At 29.2% G+C, this 27,387-nt stretch overlaps 5 protein-coding genes across 12 annotated transcripts in view; 1 reads left to right on the plus strand and 4 right to left on the minus strand.

Annotated features, from left to right (window-relative positions):
* Positions 1-2,348, minus strand: part of LOC139094117 (protein unc-13 homolog 4B-like) — a 4,442-nt gene extending 2,094 nt beyond the window's left edge. Inside the window, exons 1-4 of the mRNA XM_070645045.1 lie at positions 2,127-2,348; positions 1,623-1,905; positions 481-1,565; positions 104-409 (exon numbers count right to left, since the gene is read on the minus strand). Coding sequence (XP_070501146.1) covers positions 104-409; positions 481-1,565; positions 1,623-1,905; positions 2,127-2,242 — 1,790 coding nt within the window. The 5' untranslated portion in view covers positions 2,243-2,348. The remainder of the gene's footprint in view (positions 1-103; positions 410-480; positions 1,566-1,622; positions 1,906-2,126) is intronic.
* The window catches only part of LOC139094148 (protein unc-13 homolog 4B-like), a 19,716-nt gene extending 7,210 nt beyond the window's left edge, over positions 1-12,506 (plus strand). The window contains exons 1-5 of one of the 3 annotated variants that reach the window (XM_070645093.1): positions 8,352-8,559; positions 9,276-9,384; positions 9,448-10,469; positions 10,726-12,284; positions 12,345-12,506. In XM_070645093.1, the coding sequence (XP_070501194.1) occupies positions 8,453-8,559; positions 9,276-9,384; positions 9,448-10,469; positions 10,726-12,284; positions 12,345-12,436 (2,889 nt within the window). In that variant the 5' untranslated portion in view covers positions 8,352-8,452 and the 3' untranslated portion in view covers positions 12,437-12,506. Of the gene's footprint in view, positions 1-8,351; positions 8,564-9,275; positions 9,385-9,447; positions 10,470-10,725; positions 12,285-12,344 lie in introns of those variants that run through there. The other 2 variants (XM_070645094.1, XM_070645095.1) reach the window with 2 other exon arrangements.
* LOC139094136 (protein unc-13 homolog 4B-like) lies at positions 3,507-7,434 on the minus strand. Of its 2 annotated transcripts, XM_070645069.1 has the most exons (6): positions 7,289-7,434; positions 6,704-6,918; positions 5,642-6,642; positions 5,269-5,574; positions 3,751-4,997; positions 3,507-3,684 (listed from the first exon to the last, which is right to left on the minus strand). In XM_070645069.1, the coding sequence occupies exons 2-6, from the start codon at positions 6,902-6,904 to the stop codon at positions 3,551-3,553; spliced, it is 2,889 nt and encodes a 962-aa protein (XP_070501170.1). In that variant the 5' UTR covers positions 6,905-6,918; positions 7,289-7,434; the 3' UTR covers positions 3,507-3,550. The 2 variants fall into 2 exon arrangements, with proteins under 2 accessions (XP_070501170.1, XP_070501171.1); XM_070645070.1 differs by lacking the exons at positions 6,704-6,918; positions 7,289-7,434 and having other exon boundaries at positions 5,642-6,308; positions 6,443-6,620.
* A 4,087-nt stretch (positions 12,507-16,593) lies between the features above and the next one.
* Positions 16,594-21,120, minus strand: LOC139094120 (protein unc-13 homolog 4B-like). Of its 4 annotated transcripts, none has more exons than XM_070645051.1 (7): positions 20,950-21,120; positions 20,329-20,489; positions 19,759-19,900; positions 18,678-19,696; positions 18,318-18,620; positions 16,955-18,252; positions 16,594-16,895 (listed from the first exon to the last, which is right to left on the minus strand). In XM_070645051.1, exons 2-7 carry the CDS (start codon positions 20,385-20,387, stop codon positions 16,798-16,800), a joined length of 2,919 nt encoding a protein of 972 aa, XP_070501152.1. In that variant the 5' UTR covers positions 20,388-20,489; positions 20,950-21,120; the 3' UTR covers positions 16,594-16,797. The 4 variants fall into 4 exon arrangements, with proteins under 4 accessions (XP_070501152.1, XP_070501149.1, XP_070501153.1 ...); XM_070645048.1 differs by having other exon boundaries at positions 20,753-21,120; XM_070645052.1 differs by having other exon boundaries at positions 21,075-21,116.
* A 1,304-nt stretch (positions 21,121-22,424) lies between these two features.
* On the minus strand, positions 22,425-26,942 carry LOC139094067 (protein unc-13 homolog 4B-like). Of its 2 annotated transcripts, none has more exons than XM_070644971.1 (6): positions 26,707-26,942; positions 25,768-26,032; positions 24,709-25,703; positions 24,207-24,509; positions 22,681-23,969; positions 22,425-22,618 (listed from the first exon to the last, which is right to left on the minus strand). In XM_070644971.1, the coding sequence occupies exons 1-6, from the start codon at positions 26,787-26,789 to the stop codon at positions 22,518-22,520; spliced, it is 3,036 nt and encodes a 1,011-aa protein (XP_070501072.1). In that variant the 5' UTR covers positions 26,790-26,942; the 3' UTR covers positions 22,425-22,517. The 2 variants fall into 2 exon arrangements, with proteins under 2 accessions (XP_070501072.1, XP_070501073.1); XM_070644972.1 differs by having other exon boundaries at positions 25,768-25,988; positions 26,707-26,933.
* Between the last annotated feature and the right edge of the window lie 445 nt (positions 26,943-27,387).

Raw genomic sequence — 27,387 nt, forward strand, 5'->3', positions numbered from 1 at the left:
AAAAAGGAATGTGTATCGAACGTGCAGCTATCGAGCAATCTCCACATAAAAGTAATAATTCCAGTCACATAATTTAAATTTATAACTTTAAGCAATATTTTACCTCGACATGGCACTAAATACGGAAACTTTACACCATTTATCAATTCCAGCTGAAAACCAATTAGAGTAATCCTTAGTTTCAAACTCATAATTGCCATAAGCTTCCATTCCATAATCGGAAAATTTCTTTAATTCACGATAAAGTTTGAAAAGTTTAACAGCAACAGCCTCTTCTTCTTCATTTGCAAAATTGTCAATATTTCCTTCCTTTGTGTTGCTGACTTCAAGAACAATTGGTTTGATTATTAATGCAAGTTGTGAGTCATAAACTTTGTATAGAAGTTCTGCGATTTTTATGTCATAAAAACTTGAAAAGGAAAGAATGAAAGAAAGAATATCGTTAGCTATTATAGTTTGAGGACAATATAAGCTACTTACGAGAGAAAGACGTGACCAAATTCTTCAACAAATTGTTTAAAGTGTTCTTGTACAAATTTAATCACCCGAATGAGTTCCTCTAATCTTTTGTCATTATTTTTGGTTTTCTTTAGAATTTTTTGGTTGACATTTCTCATAAAATGTTCAATAGTTCCATCAGTTAATGATTTTTTCATTAAATCCACGAACCTTCGTTCATCCACGTCTCTTGGTAGAAAAACTTTATCGATTCTCTTAACAATCTCAAAGATGTTCCTTAAAACGACAATTTTTATAAAACTTTCTTCTTCATCTGCTTTATAATGGAGATTATGGATAAAATCAAGAAAAGCATCTTGCAACTTATAAGCTGAATTCCAAAAAAGTTTGACAACTTCATCGTCTTTTGTTTTCAGTTGATCACTACAGCGACTTTTTGCAGCGTCTATTTCAGGAATACCATTTGTGATATTTGTAATAAGCCCAAAGCATGCTGGTATAAAAGACATTTTTGGAACTGCTAAGGCTGTCGATTCAAATTCATCTTTATATACGTCTATAATGTTGTCAAGTAATTTATGAAATATTTGCAAACTTAATGGATGATGTCTATGCATTTCTGAGTAAGCTGCCCATCTTGCAAATGAAGTATATGGCTCATCAATAAATCTGAATTCAGCATGAAGTGATAATATTTTTGTAGCCAAGAAATTAAATTTTCCAGACCAGAAAAATGGAGGGATGTTTGAGGTTTCAAGTTCATGTTTTAATAAGACTTGCAATAATGCGCAATGTGCTTCAATATATTCAAAGTTTTTAATTTTAGGCGAGAGTAAACAAAAGCTTTGCTTATTTGCATTAGATTCATTTTCGTCGTGATTTACGTTTGTCTCTGGTGCTGGTTTTGCTTTAACTCTGTCCAGTGATTCATCATGTTTAGATATACTAATTCCGAATGCATCTCTCACATATGAGAATGCTGAATCACTTTCAATTGGCGGTAGATCACTTTCGTCGTCTTCATCATTCCCGAGTTTATTACTGTTGGCATCATGATTTAATAGATGCAAAATATTATAAAGAACATCTTCATATATATCATAAATCTGGAATTAAATACTTAAATTACTTTGAAAATATGCAGAAAAAATTTTCATACTTACAAATGGATCTACATTTAGTATAATAGTAGAAACTGGTTTTGGAAAGTCAACTTTTTCATCCTCCTCATCAAGATCTTCATTCTGAATATCTTCTGGACTAGAAATAACTACATCTGGTACAATTTTGGGTTTCTCAAGTTTCTTTCGTTCCAACTTAGCTCTTATTTTCTTTTTCTGTTCCTCGAATGATAATGTGTCTAGAGATCCACTTGGATCGAAATACATACGATCTTCAAGATTTGCAAGCATTAAAGTTGAAAATATAGATTTTGAACTCGATGGTCTGAAGGATGAATTGAATTATAAATTCATATTAGCACTTGATTATGAAATGTTCTCCAAATATAAAAATATAATAGATGAACATTATATAAAAATGTATTCCAACACTTTTCTTATTTTTCAGTCTTTAAATGTAAAGTCAATAGTCATGACTATGCGTACATGACCTTGAACGTTCATTTGAAATTTTTGTTTCATTCTCGTGCTATCATGAATACCTACTTCTTTTTTGGCTCTTTCTTTTTTTCTTTTTTCGGTCGTAAAGATGAAAATATTGGTGATAATCCTCTTTTGCGAAAGTCTGATAATGTCTCACAACTTCCTTTTAGTGTATTCATTTTTACATTATATGAAATTCTCAAAATTTAAATCAAAAATGTTGAATTTTTTATCTAAACGCGTTTTGTGATGCGTTCAACTTACACAAATATGACTAAACACGATCGTATGAGAATACAAACTGAAGAAGCAGACATGATCATAAAAAAATTGAGTAGATTTTAATAACATGTATATTCTCTCATTGAGAATCCATAACAAAAATAAACACACGATCACGGAAGAGAGAATATTTATAGTAGGGTGAGCATAACACATACATCTATGTACATACGACCACTTGTGGATTTCTCGGTTTGTTTTTGTTCTCTTTCGCTTCGTTCTTAATTGAGGGAATACCAAAAATGTTTATAGATGACTTCAATATTTACATTGCTATACGTCAAAATTGATCTCATGATCTTTAATTTGTAATGTCTGAAATTTATTTATTTTTTTGATTGTGCAATAGATGAATTGGAAAGTCCGGGGATCTTTTCAATTGAGAACATCCAATGAATCAGTACATCGGCACAATACTGAGTTACCAAATTTTTTAAAAAATGTCATAAACCGTATGCCGTGTGTGGTTTGGTCTAGGCTTACCACCAAGGTGTGTCGTGATGCAAAACAGTTTGGACAATTCTGAAATAAAGTGACATTGTTGTGAAAATTGTTGCCGTAGAAATCTGGCACTAACCATTAAATATATTTCAATTTTCAAAGCATGTCACCCTTGACTATCATGCGTTGAATTCAAGAAATACTAAAGTTATGAGTATTAGCGGCTGAAATGACTCAACATGTTATTAACTAGGTGTTGTAATAAGTGAAGGGATCTTTAATTAAATTACAAATTTAATGCAATTATACATCTAAATAATTTTCTGTTTACGAATAGAATATCTGTCGATCATGCATTCCTATAAGGCAAATAGCTTATAATGTGTTGATTAATAATTATTGCAAACTATGTTTGAATAATTTATGAGAGTATCCATTGTGCATTTATTGAAAAGTTTAGTTAAATTTTATTTTTTATAAAGCATATCAACCTTACCTTATCAATTTCCTCAATTAAATTGTTCATGAAGACTTTCTGTGAAAAATGTAGGTACCGTGCCAATATTTAGTTACCCAAAGATAATTTTTAGGCTTTTACTCTTTAACAAACTTTTCATCCAAAATATTTTCTTTCTTTAAGAAACTGTTACAAAATCGCAACTCCCTCTAACCCTAAAAAGTTGACAATCCCCAATCTTTAAAATATAGAAATAAGCAGGATTTGAATTTGTCAATTTCATAATTTTTATTGTGTCTTATTCACATTATAATTCAGTCACAAGATTTTTCGACTTTCTTGACATTGTCAACATTTTAGGTTTGAGTTTGGTTAGAAATTCCTTTGCTTCCTTATCACCATTTTGGCTTCGTTGCTCTATCTCCTTTAGTGACTCAATTTCTGTAAGGTAATGATTAGTTATGATCAACAGCTGATGAGATTCTTTAATAATCAAATCGGTCTTACCTCCACCATAAATTCTCGTTAATGTTAAACTGATTCTGTCATTACTAGGTTCCTTTTCGCATTCTGGTATGTCTTTAAAAGCTAGAAAGGCTTCACCAATACATTCTTTATTTCCAAAAAGCACTTTTTCTTCTACATAAAAGAGAATTATTGCATCTTTTATACTTCTTTGTTCCTGTGTCATTTTAAATTCAAGTTTTTCGTAAACTTTCAATTTTGTATGTTGATATGCTCGAAAACTTTTTTCAGGAATTATGTTGACTGTTACTACTAACTCATGCTTCTTATTTGGTAAAATGTCTTTAGTATTAAGTATTTCTAAGGATAAAGTATTTTCAGAAAAGTAGCAGTTTATTGAAAGAGTCCCATAAAGATGTATGTAAGAACTTTCAATTTGTTTTTGCATTTCATAACGGGATTTATAGTAATCATGAATTAATCGAGAGGTATTAAATCCATGATGTTCTAAAAGATTATCAATTGATTCCACTTTTAACTGAATTTCGTATTGATTAGATTTAAACATTGGTTTAAGCTTAACGAAAAGTTTATTGAGATTTGAAAAGAATTTTGGTGACATGTTGTGGCTTAATTTTTCAATCACTTCAGTAATTATTTCCAGTACATTGTCCCACAATATTGCCTTGGACGTCTCATATTCACGACTTGGTAGGAAATTTTGTAATGATATAACTGTAGCTTCTATATAAATTGTTAATTTATCACATTCACTATCACTAGAGTTATAATCCTCTGCACTTTCAATCATTAATTTTTTAATTGATGGAACACATTTTTCTAATGTAGATCTTAATAATGTCTGAATCAACTGCTTCATATATTTTAATGTATTTTGAAGGATTTTTTTCGCATTATTGGATGTTGGTAAATTTTTATTTATCAGCTCTCCGATTAATATTTGCACCTCTTCCCATACGTAGCTCATGTTTGCTATAACTGTTGATAATTCGGACGGTATTTTGAAAGAATTAACATAAGCGATAGTGAACCTTGAAGATTGCATCTTTTTGATCATTTTTTCAAAATAAATAATCAAAAATCGGCAAACATCTCCAGATACAAGTTTGGCTAGTTCATCTTCTTTGTTTTCGTAATATTTATCATCAAGATTTTCCCAGAAATCATTAATTAAATTTAGAATTTTTGCAACCTCTGGAGCAGATTTAGAATATTTTTTATCCTCTGTTGATGAACTTAAGCTGTCAGCATTTATTGATTTTTCAATTCTGAGAAAAAGAAATTAAATTAGAAAATTACTCGTTTTTATTGAGTAATTTCAGCGCATTTTGGCACCATTCATCAGTAAATGATTAATAGTCACTTTCGAGATCTAATAACAAGATCCAGAAGGGATTAAGTCACATTCTTGGAGCTAGTAATGCTTAAGTCATTTCCCTGACTAAGAAACAAGATCCAGCACAGACAAAGTGTATTATTAATCTTCCTTTTTAAAATAAGTTTCATAAATGCGCTAAAAATAGAAAACTTAACACCTACCTCGCCTTGGCTGCAAATAGTGTGAATGAATTGCTTCTTGTTTCAACACCATGTGAAAACCACGAAAAGTATTCTTTAGTTTTAAAATCACAGTTTCCAGAAATTTCCATTCCATAATCGGAAAAATTCTTTAACTCACAATAAAGTTGAAAAAGTTTTGTCGAAACTGCTTCCGTACTTTTTTGAAAATATTCAATATTTCCATCTCTAGTCTTATTTATATCCAATACAATTGGTTTGATGACATTTACTAGTTGTGAATCATAAGTAATGTAAAGTAATTCCGATAGAGAAGTATTGGCATAGCTGAAAAAAGATAAAACGAATAAATTGAAATTTTATGTCTTTTTCTATTAGTTTTGTGTCAACTTACGATGCAAATATTTGACCATAATCTTCAACAAATTGTTTAAAGTTCTTTTGTACAAATTGAATCAGCTTTATCAATTGATTCAATTTCTGTTCATTGTGTTTCGCTTGTTTTAATAATTTCTGGTTGACATTTTTCATAAAATGTTCAATAGTTCCATTTGTGAGTGACTTTTTTATATGTTCTTGGAAATCCATTTGGTCTAAAGAATTGCTGATTTTATCGATTTTTACGACAACTTCAAATATATTCCTTAAATTGTTTTTAATGTTCTCGTTATCAGATCGATTTGACGGAAGTTCAAAGATAAAGTTGAGAAAATAAAATTTTAACTTTCTTGTTGAGTCCCAAAAAAGTTTGATGATTTTCTCTTCCTTTACTTTTAAATGAATTTCTTCTTGACCTTTCATTACTGATTCTGAAGTTCCATTTTTAGTGTTGTCAAAAAATTTAAATAGTTTTGTAAATGATGATATCCTTTGAGAACTTTGTAATGGAGATTCTCTCGCATACTCCTGAGTCTCGACGATATTATCAAGTAAAATATGAAAGTTTTCGAGGTTTAGTGGATAATTTTGATGAACTTCTATGTAGGCTATCCATTTTGCAAGTGATATATACGATTCTTGAAGGTCTTTTGAATTTGCATGATTTGATAAAATTTTCAAAGCTGATGGACAGAAATATTCAATCCAGGAATAGTGTGGAACTTTTGAAGTTGAAATTTCATGTTTCAAAAATATTTTAAGCAGCTCAATGTGAGCCTTAAATACTTCAAAAATTTCAATTTGTAAAGTTGCATACCATTCTGTAGTTTTAGTATGTTGTATATCAGGTTCTTCATTTTTTGTTTTTAATGACAATTGTTCCTTAATTTTATTAATAATTTTCTTATGGTTATATTCACCGATTTGAAAAGCATCCTTTAAATAATTAATGTCTGTTTCATTAGGTTCATTTTTTTCTAAGAGAATTTGCAAGATGTCCTCATATAATTCAATCACCTTAAAAGAATTCCTTCATTAAAAAAACCATTCGATCATCAAAAATGATATTTTAACTTACATTTTTATTGTTTACAGTCAGGACTGGATTTTTATGACAAATTGTATTTTTATTTGTTTCAAACATTTCTATCTGAGGTAGTCTTTTTGACTTTATGTTGATATGATTTGTGAGCGATTGCTCTTTTTGTGGCTGAGCAGACGCCGATTTCATTACCGCAAATGATTTGATATTTGTATGTTCTTTACTGTGCTTAAACATTTGAATAATAAATTCTGTTTATAGAATACATAATAATATTATCTCATTAATATTTATGGAAAATTAAACATTTACTATAGTTTTTTTTGGAACAAGGACGGAAATTTAACTAAACTGAATTAAATTAATTCACGTGTTGCGCTTTTTTACTTTAAAGTTTCCTGGCGTACATGTAAGTCTGTACTGTTCACAAATTCACTGAACAATTTTTATCAGTGATTAGATTACCTTTCTTAAAAGTCATGATTAATAACTTGCTTGCACACTCAAAACAAAAAAATTAAAAAATTTAATTTTAAAATTAACATTATCAGAAAAAAAATTAAAACTTTTTAATTTCCGTTTTTGAGTGTAAATTAGTTTTTAAAAATGTGCTACCATTACCTATTTTTTAAAGCCTTTTTCTAGAAATTTTATTTAAAATTGTCAACACGAAGCTCTTCTTTTATTCAACATTACTTCTTCACAGTAGAATATAAAATGACAAAAAAAAATATCCACAAAAAGATTATCAAAATATTCCATTCTATGACGCAATAGTTAACTCGCAAAATTTTGGCGTGTGTCTTTTTATATTTCTCTTTTTTATTTTCTTCGTTGGCGTTGGCAGATGTGTGGATTGATGACGAACTAGAGTTAAAATGTTGCATTTTTAATTCGCGATAAGAAAAGTTTAAAATAGGTGTGCCTATTACAAACTGTTCACTTATTACGTTTGGGGGTAAATATTATTTAAATAATTTAAATTCTGATAATTCCATTCAAAAAAAGTTCTTTATTCTGTAACGTAATAAGTGCACGGTTTCATATTAAAGTTGATATTCGCCAACTTTTCCTAGAACATTTTTGTTTAAAGACAATTAAGCTTTAAAATTGACAAACGAGGAGTTAAGTTCCAAGAAATCCAAATGGAAACGATTTCGTCACTGATATATTCATTAACACTAAAAGAGCGGTTTTGAAGACATACGGAGGTGGCTTTTATTGATATTAATAAATGTAACCGCGACGAAGCTTTTATGATTATTATTCATTTTTAGCAGGCATATTCAAAATTTAGTGAACAAAACCCGTTGGAACAAGCCAACAACTTGCCGTAGTTTTTAATCATGACGTATTTTTATTCGATGGGAATTTTCAAAATTTTGGATGCTTTATACGTCGCTAAACTTTTCGCGATACAGCATCAATCGAGCCGAAGTCTTTCTCATTTATGCCGATCGCAAAACTTGAATGACATTTTCAAAGCATATTTTACCGATAGCTGAACACACGTGATCATTTAAATGTTTTGAGTTGATAATTTTCATTTAAAATTTTGAGCCGAGCGTAAAATGAATCATATAAAAAAACCCCCATAAAATATAGCAAATCTGTTATACTACGTTATAACATTTATGTGACGTAATTTCTCGTTTTTTTCTCTTCTCTCTGAATTGAAGCTTTAAGATATTCTTTTCAGTTGTCATCAGTTTGTGATCGTGATCGGATCCAAAAATAAATATCTTGAATTCATTTTTATTAAAAATAAGCTTCAAAAATTCAGTAATGAGCCAATCTAAAGGAAATAATGATTTTCCAGAAGATATCCAATTCAAAAGATTAACTTCAATTTTGCCGCTAGGAAGAAAAAGGAAAGGAAAGAATACTAAAAAGTTTGTATGATTTTTGTATAAATTTAGTGTTTACATATGTGGTGCATACTAGGGTTTCTGGAAGCGGTTTTCCAAAAACCGCACAACCGCACTTATTGACCCTAAAATGCGGTTTTTAAAAAACCGCGGTTTTAGAAGAGAAAACCGCGGTTTTAGGACTTTGTATGTCCATTTAAATCCAAAAAAAAAATTTAAATTTTTGAAGATAAATTCAAAGATAACTTAAAAAATAAATTAAAGTTTTCTATTAACTTGAAAAACTGGACTAAAATGTTGCAAACTGGAAAGAACAACTTAAATTTTTACAAAAAATAATTTTTTTGACTATTTAATCAACCTATTTGGAACTGAATCTTAATAAAATGGAGGAAAATAGAAAGATTTAATAATTTTTCAAAAAATTTCATACATTTGAATGGAAATCAGCAAAAAACTGCGGTTTTGAAAAAACGCGGTTTTTCAGAAACCCTAGTGCATACCTGAGCGATATAAATGAAGAAATGTCCGGCATGGAACTTTTATGGTTTCGCTAAATTATTGGTATTATTATAAGAAAGATATACTTTATTTGCGTCGTTCGAAATAATGAACATCTATGTCCGGTTATAATAACCGGTTATGTTAAATATAACAAAAGTTATAAAAGTTAAAAATACATCACTTACAAGAATGCGCCAAAAATAAATTGAATTATTTTTTTTCTATCATTATAATAGAAATGCAAAGGAACCAGAATTGCCAAACATTGATGAAGACATACAAATTGATTGCATTTCTATGACTCCTGAGCCGACTGAGACTAGACTTCTACGCGTAAATAAATTTGTATGTTAGATTTACTTCTTTGTGTTTCTTTCAATTTCATCTATAACTTGTTGTCATTCGCAGAAATCAGAAGTGTACGAGGAAATGGTTCTTTTAATATCTCAAGATGAGCGAAATTTAGCGGAAAGATCGTACAAATTTAAACATTTACAAGATGCATTTCGTATGTCTGAAGAAAAACATCAAGAAATTCTGGAAAAAGTAGCAGATCAATTATCTCAAAATAAAGCTCCAGTCAACCAAGATAAAGCGTCAACGTCAGAATCAAAATTTTATCATCTCCCAGAGAAAATAAATATTGAAAATATCGAAATTCACTGTGCACTTTTGCAGATATTCTTGCAATATGACTTAAAATATCTTAATGTCCAGCGTTATCACTGGAGTGGCGAATTTTGTAATATGGTTCAGGAACTTCTGTCGCTTCATGTCGAAGCTCGCGAACTTAATGAAACTCACATACTCTATGCTAAATGGATAGCATACACAGAAATACACGATATTTATCCATTAAACATAAATACCTTTATGAATCTACTCGATAGTTTGCTGTTAGAAGAATTACAACAACCACGATTGAGAGATGTGGATTGGATTAATTCTTTTTTAAGTCTTGTATCATTTGGACATTCTGAAAATGCAGCAAGTGGAATCATGGAAAATGATGCTGCAAATATTGGTAAACGTCAATTGAAATATATTGATGACGAAATTGCAAGAGTTTTTTGGAAATCGACAGAAAATTTAGTTGAAGTTTTATCAAAATTCATCATAAATCTTCATTTTGAGGACATCGATGCAGAAAGAGTTAAAAATCTTGACATTTTGAAGGATATTTGGAAAATTTTTGATAAAATTGATAGTATTTGTGTGCCAGGTGACGAACAACCTATTAATTTCCGAGAATGTGTTAAAGAATCGTTAAGTAAAGGGGTAACTGTGCATCTTGCTCGAAATGCAAATCAAAATTTATTAAAGCAAGGAAATAGAAATGATTTACGAATCGATGAATTAGTTCGTCTTATAAAGCTAGCACAAGATCATCTTGCTCAATTTCCTCTCGAATTCAGTAATATTTTTGAAGAGTAAGTCTATTTAATTAAATTATTTACAAATGAAAAAGGCTCCTCCATGGTTCCGCTAAATCTCTTTTACTAATACCAAAAGAAGCTGCCTCCATTTGGCGCCATATGGACTCTTTGGTCTCCATATGTCAATTGTATTTTAGCATTATTAAAAAATGTTTACTGGATATATAAAAGCTTCGTGGTGGAACCTTCGTCATTTGTGAAGCTCAGGATAATACTTTTCATTCAAAACCTTCATTTTATTCCAACATAGGTATTTAGGTGAAAAGTTTCCAGAATATATGTACAGAATTTACGATTCAGAACTTACAGTCATCATAAAGCCAATTGTTTTAAACATTTGCGATACAAAGGATGGAAATATTGATAATTTTGCTTCAAGTCGCGAGATAGTTGCCCCAAAACTTTTCGATCTTTATCGTGAGCTCAAAAAATTTGCTGATTATGGAGTGGAAAAGTATATAAAATGTGACTATGAAATGAGTGACTATTACTCTTGGTTTCAAGCAAACGTATTGAAATATATTAAGCCGTCCGTATTCAATGTATTACCTCGACTAGAGAGAGCAGTTGAAACCGATACTTTAAGGCCAGATAAGGAAGAAAATAAATATTCTTCATCAGCCATGGATTTATTGGAACTTCTTGATTTTGCAAAAGAGTTTTGGAAATGTATAGAAAAAGCAAGATTCGATGAAGATTATACTAAATTTATTGTCGGAGATATTTTCAGATTTACTACTAAATACTTCCAGATGTTTGTCATTAGAGTTGAAAATTCATTAAATGTAAATAATTTTGAAGAGTTGACTTCACGTTTGTCTGTGGTTTACGCAAATTACAATCACATTAAGGATAAAATGATTCAATATAAGATAGAATTAACAAAAGAAAGTGAATTTGATGCGAGTAATGTACAAAATATTATCAAGTATACGATTGAGTATATGGAAACAATGATTAATCAGCTGATAATTACAGTGACTCAAAAATATTATTCAAGCATTAGAGAAAAGATAATTATAGATGCAAAAGTTAATGACAATTCTGAAAATAATGACGATAATAAGGAAGTGAGTAGCGAATCCGTGGAGTATGTTAAAAAAGTTCTGAAAATATTCTCTGAAAGTGAAAGTCGTGACTATGAAATGTTTAAGTCTGAGTTATGGAATAATATTCATGAAATAACATTCAATATGGTAAAGTATGCCAATCATCAACCTATGTTTTATTCAAGGTTACGAGTTGTATTTTCAAAATTAAAAGAAGTGTTTTATTGTACAGACGTTCCATCTGAAATTGTTGAAAAGACAAAAAGATTAGATGATTATTTAGAATGTTATGAATACAGCATTTCCCGACTAATCCATGAATATTATAAAGAACGTTTTGATGCACAACAATGCCTTAATCAAGATATCACAAAACGCCTGACTATTAAATCATTCTTTAATGATTGTGTCCTTACAATAAAAATTATTGATACGAACGAACTATTCAAATTAAATAAAAAGTATGAGCCAATAATGATGATTAAAATAATTCCCGAGAAGTACTTTCCAAATCATCAAAATTTCAAGTTAAAGCTGTTACAAAATACATTTAAGCCAATCAGGATTGAATTAACACAAGAGCAACGTCACATGAAAGACGCCATTATTTACTTTAGAATCGAGAAAAAGAGATTTGCCTTTACTAAAAGTTTATTTGGTGAAGCTTTTCTATCATTTGAAAATATTCCAATTAATGACTTCAGAAAAAGTACTGAGAATGAGAATATCAATTTAATGCTGAACAAAATAACAAAAGATGGTAACATTTGACAGATTTGACTAAACTTTAACTAGCATAATAGTATTCTTTCATTAATAGGTCTAAAATCATTGGAACCGATCCGCAAGGAGAGTGAGAAAGGAAATAAGGAAGCGAAAAGGTTTTTGGATAGCATAAAATCACAGATGTAAAATATTTATAAATCCTTATATTTTAAAGATATTTTAATAAACTATATTTGATATAAATATTTAAAAATCATGAAGGCATTTATTAATTAAAATTAAGAAAAACGAGGTAATGACATATAAATTAAATTTTTTAAAATGTTGTATCCTTTGCAAAAATCTTAATTTTCCATACTTGTCCACATTCAGTACTCAATGGTTCGGACTTTTTCGTGTATTCAGATCTTTGATGTTTAAATAAATTTGTTTAATCATTGAAGATGTCCTTGGAAGTATGCCTAATTTGGTTAGGAAGTCCATAGCCTGTACATCTCCAGTTTGGCATCTGTATTGGATTGCTTTCAGGGACTCAATTTCTAAAATAGCATTGCATAAAATAAGAATGAATTTAAGGTAAATAAAAACTAGAATTCGTCCAAAATTTAAGGTCTGCAGATATAAAAAAAGCCCGATAACTGCAAAAGCAGGAAATCCAGAAATGCGGTTATTAGTCGAATCCAAATAAAAACTCCAAACTCACCATAATTTTGTAATTTTCTCAATGTTAAACGAGTTTGTTGTAGTTTGTCATTGATTGATACTTGTGGAATATCTTCGAATGATAAAAAGGCTTCACCTAAACACGCGGCACTTGTAACTAGACTCTTTTCTTTGACAGCAAAGCATATTATGCTATCCTTAAAAGTTTGTTGTTCTTTTGTTAATGATTTTTGGAACGTTTCATCATATAACGGAAAAATAGTGTTATGTTGAACTTTTGTCTTAAAGCTTCGAAAATCTGGAAATTTTTGTTCCGGAATTAGTCGAATTTTGACATAAGAGTCACATTTTTTGTCTGTTTCATTTATGGGAAGATTTCTTGCATTCAAAATTTCTATTTTTAATGTATCGTCAATAAAGCAGCAAAATATTGTCAAGGAACTGGTCAAATTGTCAGTGCTGGATTCTTTTTGTATTTTGTGGCGATCTTTGTAGTATTGATGTATTAACTGATCCGTTTCTAGTCCAAAGCATCGAATCTTGAGTTCCATCTGTTCGATCTGTTCTTGAAAAGTTTTATCAATTGACAGTTCTTCTGTTGAGCTGAACAATTCATTAAGCTTTGAGAAAATTACAGAAAGGTTTATGAAAAATTCTTTCATCATTTTCTCATTTATTGCCTTATCCATGATTTCTGTAACTGCTTCCAAAACATTATTCCATAAAATTTGACAAACTTCTTGAAACCTTGAATCAATTTTCATCTTGTTTAGTATGTTTGTAATTTCATGAAAAATAGTTTCATTGATGATTTCATCCTTACAATATGCAATAACAGTTTGTTTGATTTTTGGACGAAATTTTCTAATTTCAAATGTAAAATAGTCAGAAATTTCATCATTTATTGAAGCTTCTGTTTTCATGACATGACTTTGAATTTTTTCTTGATCAAATTTAAAAGAATTGCAAAATTCCTGGATTAAATTATTGAAATTTTCCATGACATAATTGTGATTTGCTGTAACTAATTGTATATTTGCTGAAAATTCACATTTGTTATTTCTATTTTCACTATTGTTTCTAATTTTATCGATGAATTTCTCTATATATAATACAATGGAGCAGCACAGATCATAAATGATTTGCTCCAAAAGATTTTCTTTTTTGTCAAACAACTCCAAATTTTCCCAAAAATTCTTTACTGAATAAAGTGTTTGCATAGTATCTATTGCAGATGATGAACAGAAAGTGTTGTCAAATTCCGGTTGTATTTTGTCAATTTCAATCGATTTTTCAATTCTAAGTGAATTAAAAATAGGTAATCAATTTCCAATATTAAACTCCAAAAACCTAACAGACAAAGAGACGTACCATAAAAGCATGTTCTTTATCTGTTAGTGAATAATATAATTACCGAAATTGGACTTTCATATTTGAAACTTCACGCCATGTGTCAACTCCTGTTAAAATCCATTCTTGACTATAGTCGTGTAACTTAAGATGAGGAACTTCATAAATATCTTTTGATTGTTTGTAAAAATTTTTAATCTCAAGGAAGAGTTCAAAAACTTTTAAAAAACATTCCTCATTCTCATTACTATACGTCTTAAGCTTGTTTTCAATTAAATTACAAGTATCTGATATCACTGGATGAATTATATTCACAAGATTTGAATCGTATGCATAAAAAAGTAATTCAGGAACAGAAATATTGAAACATCTACAAATGCATGCTTAAGCATTAAAATTTATCAATATTGTTAGCTTAATTTATTTACTTACGATTTAAAAACGGAACCAAATTTTTTGTCAAATTTTTCAATATATTTTGATGCATTTTTCAAAATTTTAATCAGTTCATCCATCTTTTCAATATTTTTAGACGATTGTGCTAGTAATTTATGATTCACGTTTTGAATAAAATAGTCAATCGTTCCATTAGTCAACGATTCCTTCAAACGATTTTCAAAATCTGCTGTATCTAACTGATTCGAATCTATTTTAGCAAGTCTTTTAATTAATAATGAAGTCTTCTCTAAAACTTTTAAATTTCTGTCCAAATTTCCATTCTCTGATGTCACATGGAGATCATAAACGAAATTTAAAAAGCTTTTTTCAAAAACTTTAGCCGAATTCCAGAATAGTGCTTCAACTTCTTCATTTTGGTTGCTTTCTTTGTTAGCTACAATTGAATTTTTTGTCTCTTCTGGTGTCAAATTTAGAGGAAATGCTAAAGTATAAATACTTGTATCTTGTGACTTTTTCTCACTTGATTTATTTTTGAATTGTTTCAGAATTTTCTTCTTTAGCTTCTTAGTAGTTTTGATTTTGGAATGTATCTTATGCACACAAATCAAATTGTCGAGAATTTTTTCAAAAAGACTGCAATTTAATATAGCAAACTGATTGATTTCTGTATATGCGATCCATTTTGCGTAAGATATGTAAGGCTCAAATATAGACTGGTATTCAGCATATAGTGTTAAAATTGTTTCTGCTTCAGAACTAAAGTTCTCGTTCCATTTGTAATAATTTGATGCTGAAGCTTCATGTTGCACTAAAATTTGGATAAGTGCAGCATAGATTTCAATAGCAAATTTTGGTGAAAAATCTTCTCGAACTTTATCAAATATCTTGACTGTTTTATTGCAATTTTCAGTATCAATGTCTATAATTTGACTAAATACATCATTCACATACGATGATATTTTGTTATCATTATTTAAAACATCATTCTTTTTGTTATTTTTATTGTCGTCATTTGTCATTCCATATAGTTTTAATAGATACATAATATCTTTACAAATTTCAATTTTCTGGAAGTAAGGAATATTTTGAGAGGAAACTCTTGACAAAATTGAGATTACAGATTTACTTACAAATTTGTATACTCGACTAAGACTGAATGGAGTTAGAATTTGTACATCATTATTGTCTTCACCTTGTGATATATTGGAACTAGATTCAAAAATATCCACTTTTGTAACATTTTCATTTTGTTTATTCTCATTTAAATTTGAATTTGATAACTCAGCAAGTAAATCAAAATTATTTGATCTGAAAAATAACAGAATATTAAGATTATCACCCGATCAGCACATTTTATGCCAAGTGACTCCCATACGGTGTCCAAATGGCAATTTTGATGTTAACTGCTGTTAAAATTGCCACTTGTTGGATGTCATGTGACCTCCACATGACGGCTAATAAAAATCTGTACTGATCGGGTAAGTTTATATTTTTTTCATGATTCAAGCTGATTCATGTTATAAAGTAACTGAAAATGTAATCATTTTGAATATTAAAATGTCATATTCTATTTTCAGCTATTTTGAAGTTAATTATATTCAAGATTTTCATTCTAATGATTGATTCCAATTAGTTTTTAATTATAGAACTTGCAAGAAATTGTCCCCGACGAGTATCAAAAATAAATTTTTAATAATACAGAATTTTGAAGGAGTTTTGTGAGTACTTACTCTTTATCACTAACTTTACAACGATTTTTTATCTTTATAGATTCGACTATAGGCAAAACCACACGATTTTGAAATTCCTTTTTTACTCTTTTTAGAGTATCCATTATTTTTTTAATGAGCACAAACGAATGCGATGACAGAAAAAATTTAACTGAGATAGTGATATAAAATACTGTACAATATGAATAATTAGTCTGTAAATTTAAAAATTCATGCTTCATATTTTATTCAAATATTCATTTGATGTTATTTATAATTTTAAAAAATTATGCTATAGCCTCTTATTTCTGAAAACATTTTTGCTTAGTCTCGAGATCTTCTTGACATATAATATTAAAGCAGCTTAATACATCAGAGTATTAGACAATTTTTGTAATGTAATAAAAAATTTTTTGCATCGATGTTTTATATGACAGGAAGTCTATTTATTTTTGTCAAAAATTCTTTGGCTTCTCTATCACCAATTTGACTTTTGTACTGAATGATTTTTAGGATTTCAAGCTCTGTAAAAATATTAAAATAGTTTGAAAATACTGATATCGAGCATTAAAAAGGTCCTTACCATCGCTCTGTAATCTGGTCATTTTTAAATTAATTTCTTGTGATGTGCCATTTTCATCATTTTCTGGGATATCCTCTAATGCTAAAAACGCTTCTGCAATACATCCATTGACTCCCATCAAATATTTTTCCTTAACATTAAAGTATATGATTGCATCTTTCATATTTTTTTGTTCTTTGGTCAATGTAAATTCAACTGCCTCATCATAAAATGGAAAATCATTATTTAGTTGTGTTTTGGTTTTAAAATCTTGACAAGTTGGAAAGCTTTTATCAGGAATGACATAAATTTTTACATATGAATCACATTTTCTGTTAATCATGCCACCAATAAGATTTTCCGCCTTTATAATATCAATTTTCAGAATATTGTCATTAAAGCTGCACCGAATTGTTAGAACTCCAAATGATTTTGCAGGATTTTCCTGAAACATTTGTTGCATTTTATATCTTTCTATGTAGTAGCGATGAATTAGCTCCATTGTATTTAAATTGTAGCTGTCAAGTTTATTTTCTGTTTGTTTAATTTTTAATAAAACTTCGTCGTCTTCATTGATATTATCTGAGTAGTTAAATATTTGTTTCAGGATTTCAAAGTTTTGGTTAAGACCTCCAAAATATTCAATCGATTTTTTCTTCTTAGTTGCATTTTTAATCAATTTTGATATATCTTTAAGAATTTCGAGGAATAAAATTGACTTTGCAATTTCAAATTCGTGATTTGGTAAGTTATTGTGCAAGGCTGTTAATATATCTTCAATGTTTGTTAGTAAGCTGTCATAAGTTTTATTTTCACTCAGTTTACTGGCTTTAGCATCTCCAGCAAGCAATTTCTCAATTTTGATATTAATTGGTTTTAAAGTTGAAATTATTAGCTGTCGTATTTTATCATTGAGTATCTTCTCTGTTTTTTGATAACGATCTTCTATATCAGACTTGTTCGTATTTTTATTTTTAACAAATTCATCAATCAAATTTCGAAGTTTTTCTAATCCATAATTGTAATTTGCAATGATTAACGACAAATTTTCCGAAATTTTATGTATGTCATCATCAGCATTTCCATTAGAATTTTGTACTTTGTCAATAAACTTGTTCAAGTAGGATGACGTAGCATCACAAAGGTCTTGAGTGATTTCTTTAACAAGATCTGCATCTTTATGCTTATCAAACCATTGAAGATGTTCCCAAAAGTTTTTAGTTGAATAAAGAATCTGCATTGTATCTATTATTGAGGATGTATACTTGATATTTTCGAACTCTGGTTTTAATTTGTCAATTTCAATCGATTTCTCTATTCTGTTTTGATGTAAATCATTCTAATTAATCACCAAAATAAGGATAAAGCATTTAAGTCAAATTACCTAAACAAAGCTGTCATCATTGAAGCTTCACGCCATGAGTCGATTCCAGTAATGAACCAATCAGTGAAATTATTCAATTTTGGCTCTGTGATCATAAAGTTCTGCGTGACAAAGTTCAGAAAAATTTTAATTTTCTGGTATAGTTCAAAAACTTTGATCAACACATCCTCATCATCTTTATTGAAGCTTTTGAACTTTCTTTTACTCATATCAGTAATCTGTAGTATGACAGGCTGGATTAGCTTTACTAATTGCTCATCATATACGGGATACAAAAATTGAGGAAATGAGGATTTGATGAATCTTTAGAAAAAAGAAGAAATTATTTCAGTTCAGTTCAAAAAGTTTCATTGGACTTACTTTTCAAAAATGTGTCCAAATTTCTTATCAAAATTTATCATGCGACTTTTAGTCAATACAATCATATTAATCAATTCATCGAGTCTCTTGATATTTTGCGACATATCATTCAGAATTGAATAATTGATTGTTTTTGTGATTTGTTCAATTGCTCCATGACTTAAAGAATCTTTTACACACTGCAGGAAGACATTTTCATCCATGTCATTTAAAGTTTGAATTTTTGCAATTATTTCAAATAACTTTTCAAGATATTCAGAATTACAATTTGAATCGTCGTTTTCTGAACTGTAATAAAGATCGTGGAAATAATTAAGGAAGCAATCGAGTAATTTTCTTGTTGATTCCCAAAAAAGGTTTGCAAGTACTTCTTCATATTCGAAGTTTTGCGGAAAATTTAATGTGAAAATGATCGGATCATTTGATTTCTTTGAAGAAAATTTGCTTTTGAATGGAACTTTTAGTTTAATCAACGACTTCTTCTTCTTCTTCTTTTTCGATGAATCTTTAGATTGCAAAATTAAATTATTAAGAAGTTTCAAAAATATTTCTGGGTTAAAATAGTGGAACTGATAAAGTTCTGTATATGCAATCCATTTTGCATATGATACGAATGGTTCTTCATCATTGAGTCGAAATTTTGTATACATTTGAAACATTTTTTTTGCATCATTGTCCAATTCTTCTTGTTTTGAGATTTTAAATTCATATTTTAACAACAATTGCATTAATGCAGCACAAGCTTCTATGTTGTCAATCACGCTTGAGGAAGTTATGCAGGATGTATTATTTTCATTTTGTGCTGCAGCATTGTTATTTCCATCTGTTTTGTCTTCCGCACTGATATACACATTTTGAGATTGTTCTTCATCATTTAGTTGTAAGCTGTTAAAATTTTCATGCATGTCATTATCAAAGATCTTCGTTACATATGATAATTCCAAACCATTGTCACTATTTTGTTCATTGGAGTTATTCTGAGTCAAAAGAGTTATAAAATTGCTCCGAATTTCGGTTTTCTAATTGATTCAGAAATATGAAAATATTAGTTACGACCTATATCCTTCAACTCTATACTTACAAATTTATCAACACGTTCGTGATTATATGGTATATTTATTTTAGCACCGTTTCCATCAATTTCACTGCACTCCTCAATGATTGACACATTTTGAAATCTGTGTTCCGATAGAACATCGCTTTGACTAATCTGATCACTTAATCTGAAATGTATTAAGAAATCGACTTTTATTTTAAAGGTTTTCTGTTATTTTTCTATGCCTTATTTATAAATGCTGACCTTTTTTGAACTTAATTAATGAATTTGATAATGAAAATGAAGAATTTTAATTTGGTGTCAACATTTGAAAATAACACAAAAATGCGCGTTTATTCCACGATTATTTATTTCAATTCTACTAGGAAACATCTTCGTTTTGCGTGTATTTTGATGAGTCACGTTACATACGCGAAAAAATTATGTTTATCTACTGCGTGATTGATTTTCCTCTTTTTCCAACACTTTTCTTTACAATTAAAAAAACTTTAGTTTTTAAAAGAATTTGAAATTATAAATAGACTGAAGAAAAAGAAGTTCATCCAACTCACTATAAAGCTTAATCATATCGAAATAACAGATTAATATACTTACATTTCTTTAGATTCATTTAGGCTGTTTTTAGATTTTGAAGATTTTAGTAACTTTAACATTTTCACTTTATTAAAAGTTCGTTTAAAACTTTTTGGAGCCTTCTACAAGAGAATTCACAGAACGATGAAATAAGGCTGTTATCATGCGCAAAGATGTGTAGACTAAAATGAGAACAAAAATAGAACTCAAATGAGTTTGTAAGGGCAACATGCTCTTTTCTTTTCGGCATTTTTTCACTAGAAATTCTCTGAATGTTAGTAAACACACATGAATAATTTAAAATCGCATTTGGCTAGTGAGCGAAAAAGAAAGAAATTTATGATTTCTGGTTATTAACATACAGGAATTGAAATAATACATATGCGATGAAATATTTAATGTCTGTACATCGTCTGTAAAATCAAAAGAATTTTTGTTTTCATACAAACAATTTATGATAATTCCCCGAATTGCATATATCGATTAATCAATCAAAAATGCGGCCCAGACTAGTTAGCTTGTTATCAGATTTGCTTCGAAATTTATTTTTTGTGTATTGAAGGGAATTGTTTCCATACAAAGATCTGAATTTTGGGGTCAGAAGTGCGATTATGCGGTTTTCAGAAAACCGCTTCCAGAAACCTTAGTTTAAATCCACCACTTTGTTAAATCCACGCCGACTTGGTCCCGGATTTTGGATTGTCACTGACATTACAACATTATCGCTGTAATGACTTAAATCTTGATAAGAGAAACTTAAAGTTAACCTTAATTTTTATTCGTTTAGAATTTTTCGAGCAAATAATTTTGCTTGACTTATCAGCACAATGTTTAAAATATTACTGGTTTTCATCAATTACTTAGAAAGAAAAGTTGTACGCTACTTATTTTGTACAGCAGATATGAATTTTTTTAATACTTTGCAAATAACAAGCTTTCACAGTAGAAGATAAAATATCAGAAGGGGTTCAATGTTTTTTGGAAATATCTTTGTTGGCATCGAATTTTTAGGAATTTAAAAATTTGGAAAATAATTTCATCAAACAGGTTTTTTAATTGCACAGTCCAATTATTTGCAATTTACTAAAATAAATTTGTTTTAGAAATGCAAAAGAGAGGCTTTATCGACACTTTGACCAAGTCGATTAGTAAATGGCCAGCAATTTTAAATCAAATTCCTGCTGAAGAAATATATTTTTAAGTTTATGAGCTCCATCATAATATGATAAAATACCTATGTATATTTGTATATAGAATTTATAGTCTGCAAAAACCATAACATTAGGTGACATTGGTTCTAAATTTTTTCAACCCTTAAAAATACATTCCACATTATTAATATCCAAAAAATGGAATTTCAAATCCAAGTCTTCCTAGAAACTATTTTCAAATACCTCAATACCAAAAAACTGCGTACCAGCAATATCTTTTTTAAAGAAAATATGCTCCCCCAAATGTTAATGATTTACGATAAGCGATAAAAGATTTTTATAGACTAAACAAGAAATAGAATTTTTTGATGAAATGTAGTAACTAATGTAAACAGTTTGGTTATTATATATGCATGCTTGATAGGTAGGATTACATTTATAAATAAAATTGCTTATATCTATGTGTGAAATAAGATATACCTAAAAGATAAAGGTTAAAAAATAAATCTTGTTTTTATCTGGAAGTGACCTGGATCTTACTGAATCTTGGCTTTTAGGTCTGGAAGTGATGGATCTTAATGGATCTTGTGTATTAGGTCTGGAATTATAGCATGTTGAAATTACTATGTAAAAATGTAATTGGCAAGCGGTTGCCAACGATTGAGCCAGCTTCAGGCGCCGATGTAAACAAGAGTTGGTGACACTATAGACCTATAGACTGAAAATCTAAATTTTATTCTCACTAATTTTATCATTTAAAAATGTCTGAGCTATGTTATAAAATTGCCATAACCTAATTAAATTTAACAAAGAATCAACTTCTAAACTATGTTTTACAAAAATTCAATTGTCACAAAAATAAAAATATTTTAATTATTTATTTCATCTCGAGTATTATTGGAGACTGAGAAGTCTTGATTTCCGATTTGTAAAAAGACTTAATTAACTCAGAAGCATTTATAAATATTGTCAGAGATGATAATTCGTGTATTTTTATTAAAAAATACTTTGAGTATTTAAAAATTGAAATACAATTTCAGATTATTATATATTTTTGTATCATGGAGTTTTAGAAAGCTTAGTAAATTTTGCAAGCAAATCTTTAGTGTTCTTGTCTCCTATTTGACTTCTGTATTGAATTGCTTTAAATGATTCGAGATCTGAAAAATAAACAAAATTAAATGTAATCAGTTGAAAATTTCTTAATTAAAAAAATATATACCATCACTTTGCAATCTTGTCAACGTCAGTTCCATTGGCTTTACTTTTTCTGATTCTGGAATATGTTTAAATGCTAAAAATGCTTCAGCAATAGAATCATTGGATGCAATCAAATATTTGTTTTTGACATTAAAGTATATGATTGCTTCTCTCATTAATTTCTGTTCCTTTGTCAATTCAATCTCAAAAACTTCATCATATGATGGGAAATTATCGCTCTGTTGAACTTTCGTCTTAAAGTTTTGATGTGTAGGAAATGATCTCTCAGGAATAATCTGAACTTTTACGTATGAATCACATTTTCTATTCATATCATACGTGAAAAGCTCATTAGCTTTTATTATTTCTATTTTGAGTTTTAATCCATTGAAATGTACTTTTACTGTTAAATAACTATGAGGATTTGGCAAATTTTTGCCTGCTTGTTGTTGAATCTCGTATCGATCTTTGTAATAATGATGAATAAGTTGCGGTGTTTCCATTGCATAATATTGCAATAACTTTTCAATTTTTTGTGTTTTCTTATGTTTGTTTATTGTACTTTCTGGCTCTATGTACTGAAATGTGTCGTTCAATGAAAAGAATATTTTTAAGAGATTTTCGAAAAATTCTTTTTCCATTTTTTCGTTGATTGAGTCTTTTGCTATTTCTGAAAACATTTCCAAGATATCACGCCATAAAATAGATTTAGCAACACCAAATTCATGACGTGCCAGTTCTGTATGCAATATTTTTAACATATCTTTAATATGTTTTGTTAAGCTCATGAAAATTTCATATTCAACAAATTGTTTATCTTTTGCACTTTTGACAATCATTTCTCTCATTGTTGGATATAGTAATTTAAGTATTGTAGCCAAAAATTGATGAATTTTTTCACACAAATTTTCTTTAGTATCATTTATTTGTTTCTGTATCCCACTCTTATCTGAGATTTTATTATTTTTGATGAACTCATTCATTAATTTTTGATGATTTTCACAAATATATTTGTAGTTTCCAATAGCAACTGATAAATGTGATGAAACTTTGTCAATAGTTCTCTTTTCGTTTTCAACAGAATTTTCAATTTTTTCAATGAACTTTTCGAAATACACAACCGATACGTAACATATATCCATGACAATTTTCTCAACGAGATTTTCTTTTTCATTCGTGTCAAACCACTTGAGATCTTCCCAAAACTGCTTAGTTCCATATAATATTTGAATTGTGTCAATCGCAGATGATGAAAACTTTGCACTGTCAAATTCTGGTTTCAATTTGTCAATTTCAACTGATTTTTCAATTCTGTTTAAAAGTGATTAAAGAAAAAAATATATATATTTGGTATGATATACTCTCAAAGCATTCTTTTATACACATTTGACATGAACTTTTTGAGCCACGGCACACTTTGGTGGTAAATCACGACCGAAACTGAAAACTTCATGTGATTGATGGCATTTTCAGTTTCGGCGGTACACTTGCCGCGACACACAATTTGGACAACATGATTTTAGAGTAGTTTTAAAATTCAAAATTTACCTGACAAGATCTCTCATTTCAATAAATTTTCGCCATACATCAATTTCGGCCATAAACCATTTCTGATAATTCTTCAGTTTAAAGTCAGCATTTCCAAGTTTCTTCTCAACATGATCTGAAAAGTTCTTCATTTCTTTATAAAGTTCTATGATTTTACGCAATCCATTTTCATCAGCTTCATCCATATTTTTAATATCTTCACGCTTGATTTTACCAATCATAGAAATTACAGGTTTGATGATTTTTGTAAGTTCAGTGTCATAAACAGAGAATAATAATTCGTAGGTGGATTCCTTGTAAAAACTGTGAAGAAATTCATTATTAGCTTCTACGTAAAATACGGAATTTTAAAATGATCATGTACTCGAATAGCACAAATCGGTGAATTCTTACAAAATCCTGCATTAGACTCTGATTTTGTTAAAAATCCAGCAACATGTCAGAGTCAAGCTAATTTGTGTTATTCGGGTAATTATCATTAAAGTAATCATAAATAACTTACGATTCGAAGACAAGTCCATAAATGGAATCAAATTCTTTCAAATGACGCAATACAAATTTCAGAATGATAATCAATTCGTCAATTTTTTTCATGTTCAAATTTGGATCTTCGAGCACATTAATATTTATATTCCTCTTAAAGTGTTCTTTTGTTCCATAAATTAGAGATTCTTTTACGCATTCCTTAAAATTTCTTTCTTTATAATCATCCGGTATATCAATATTTTCAAATTGGCTGATGATAATGCAGATTTTTTTCAATGTCTGTCCCTTATTGAGTACTTCTAATGAGTTTAAATCATAATGAAGGTCCTGAACAAAACTTAGAAAATTGTCAAACAATTTATAAGCAGAATCCCAAAAGAATTTCACAACATCTGTTTTTGCTTTCAAGTGGATATTGTTGTTGTTTAAAGGATCTGGAATTCCTCTCTGGATACTTCCAACTTTAAGTACTCTTGCAATGGCTGCAGGATAAATCTTTATTTGACCCGGCAGTTTAATTTTGAATGCTTTACTTCTATTTGACTTTGTGCATTGACAAATTACACTATCAAGAATTTTAAGAAATATTTCAACACATAATGGATGTTGCTGATGAGTTTCTATGTAAGCAGACCATTTTGCAAATAAGACACACAGATCGTCAAGTAAGCGTGAATCAGCATGAAGTTTTAGAATTTTTCTTGCTGTTACACTAAAATTTTCATTCCATTTATAGTGTGGTATTCTTGAGACTTCAAGTTCATATTTTTGAATGAGCTGTATAAGAGCAGCATGAGCTTCTATGTTGTCAATAATAGTTGTTTCTGAAGACTCAATACCGAATGGATTTATAACATTTGACGGTTCGATATTTGCAGCACTAAAGACATCTTTCATATAAGACTGTGCAGTTGTATTATTGACAGCTAAATACTCGTCATCATCATCATCTGAATCAAAATTTTGGTCACAATCAAACAGTTTTTGAAGGTCTTGAATGATTTCATATTTCTACAAATAAAATATATAAACAATGCTAAATAGAATATAGCAATGACGTAATATAATCTCTTACGTGTTTCTTAATAATCTTAGGAATGTGTGGTGTGTTTTTGTCGACGTCATTAGTATCTCTCTCGTCTATATCATGTTTTGTTTCAATTTCAACTGATTCAAAAATTGTTATTTCCTTGGGGGGAATTTTTTTTGCAACTCTCGGTTTTGATGCTTTTATATCTGCCGTAAATACTGGCATTTCTACTCCATTTTGACACAAATAAGGATTATTTTCGGTACCTGACAAAAATAATGCAGAAATTGTGGATTTTGATTGTACTATTCTGTAAAGAATAATTGAATATTAGGATTATTAGAGCTAAGTCATTTATGATATCTTATTTTTAAAAGAGGGTAGTCTGACACAATCCCGAGCGGCATAAATACAGAGACCGAGCGACGTAAATGAAGAGCCTGTGGCGCTCGGGATTGTAGCAATTCATTATATTTAATATAAGTTTTATAGTTATGAAAATACGACAAAACTAGTTTGAGTATAACTTTAGTTATATTCACGTTATATTCTGTTATACCTTAAATGTTATATTACTGATTCTTGACAATTATTTCTGAGAATGTTTTCAAAAATTAAATTACTCTAAAACTTTAATGCAAAAAACTAAATTGTTTTTTAAGTAATCTGTTCATTGTTTAGTAAACATTAATGTTATTCATGCTATGATTAAGTAATTGTAGCTATAGATAGGAAACAAATTGTTGCAAATGCAACTTTTTAATTAATCATAAACATTTAGAATTTAGAGTAAATGAGTGACTAAAGATTTAAAATATGATATTGTACAATGTTGCATAGCTTTAACCACAATTTGATTATTATTGAGCAGCGGCAATGGCAATGGTCTGATACATATTAAGTTTATTGCTCAAGTCTTTTTTTTATTTCTTGATTTCAAAATATTGCAATTCGATTTTTTAGTTATGTTCAAAATAAACTTACTTATTTTTAAGTTCTTGTACTTTTTGCTTAGGTCTTACAGAACTAAATGCAGCTGATAATCTCCTTTTTCCAAAATCTCCCATAATTATTAAATTATTTTTGTTCACTTTAAAAATCAGTTCATTCGCGATCGCAGCGAGCAGACGACTGAAAGTAGACTGTAGATCGAGTGGAAACGAAACAAAACTGATGACGTAAGCTTTTTCTGTATAACTTATTTCTGACTGTTATACAAATTTTGCATTAACAAAGTGTTAAACGAGTTAGGTATTATTATTTTAAGATGTATTTATTCACTTAGGAAAAATTCGAAAGTTTCGTAACACTAAAAATAGCACTTTTAGACCAACTCCCTATATGATCAATTTAAATTACAATTTTCTTCAAAATTTTCACATATCTTACATCATCAACGAGTATAGTGCTCGAAAAAAAAAATCCCCAATCTGCGATAACAACATCATTGAAATTCCATTCACCACTTTCCTATTGATGCATTCACAAAGCAAATAAAATCCTATCACATAAAGAATATAATCGCCCCAGTGGGGAAATCTTTTATGAATTTCAACAAAATCTGTTTTCTTATGTTTGTCATGAAAAGGTTTCATGTCCAAAGGTCATATCTAGTTATTGTTATGATGTTTTTCTTATACAGTAATAGATGTTGAATGATTTTAG

Source organism: Chironomus tepperi, unplaced genomic scaffold (genome assembly GCF_022539635.2).
Source record: "Chironomus tepperi strain 1889 unplaced genomic scaffold, CSIRO-AGI_Ctep_v1 contig_349, whole genome shotgun sequence".
Taxonomy (NCBI): Eukaryota; Metazoa; Arthropoda; class Insecta; order Diptera; family Chironomidae; genus Chironomus; species Chironomus tepperi.

What these genes read in the sequence shown, in the direction of transcription:
- LOC139094136 (XM_070645069.1), bottom strand. Translation starts at nt 6,904, where the DNA reads ATGTTTAAGCACAGTAAAGAACATACAAATATCAAATCATTTGCGGTA. An exon ending in TATGGTCAAATATTTGCATC is followed by an intron (nt 5,575 to 5,641) that starts GTAAGTTGACAC and finishes ATCTTTTTTCAG; the next exon opens with CTATGCCAATACTTCTCTAT. An exon ending in CTATTTGCAGCCAAGGCGAG is followed by an intron (nt 4,998 to 5,268) that starts GTAGGTGTTAAG and finishes TCTTTTTCTCAG; the next exon opens with AATTGAAAAATCAATAAATG.
- LOC139094120 (XM_070645051.1), bottom strand. Translation starts at nt 20,387, where the DNA reads ATGTTAAAGTTACTAAAATCTTCAAAATCTAAAAACAGCCTAAATGAA. An exon ending in TTTGGACACATTTTTGAAAA is followed by an intron (nt 18,621 to 18,677) that starts GTAAGTCCAATG and finishes TTTTTTCTAAAG; the next exon opens with ATTCATCAAATCCTCATTTC. An exon ending in GACCAGATTACAGAGCGATG is followed by an intron (nt 16,896 to 16,954) that starts GTAAGGACCTTT and finishes ATATTTTTACAG; the next exon opens with AGCTTGAAATCCTAAAAATC.
- LOC139094067 (XM_070644971.1), bottom strand. Translation starts at nt 26,789, where the DNA reads ATGGGAGATTTTGGAAAAAGGAGATTATCAGCTGCATTTAGTTCTGTA. An exon ending in CTAAGATTATTAAGAAACAC is followed by an intron (nt 25,704 to 25,767) that starts GTAAGAGATTAT and finishes TTTTATTTGTAG; the next exon opens with AAATATGAAATCATTCAAGA. An exon ending in GAAATGAGAGATCTTGTCAG is followed by an intron (nt 23,970 to 24,206) that starts GTAAATTTTGAA and finishes ACTTTTAAACAG; the next exon opens with AATTGAAAAATCAGTTGAAA.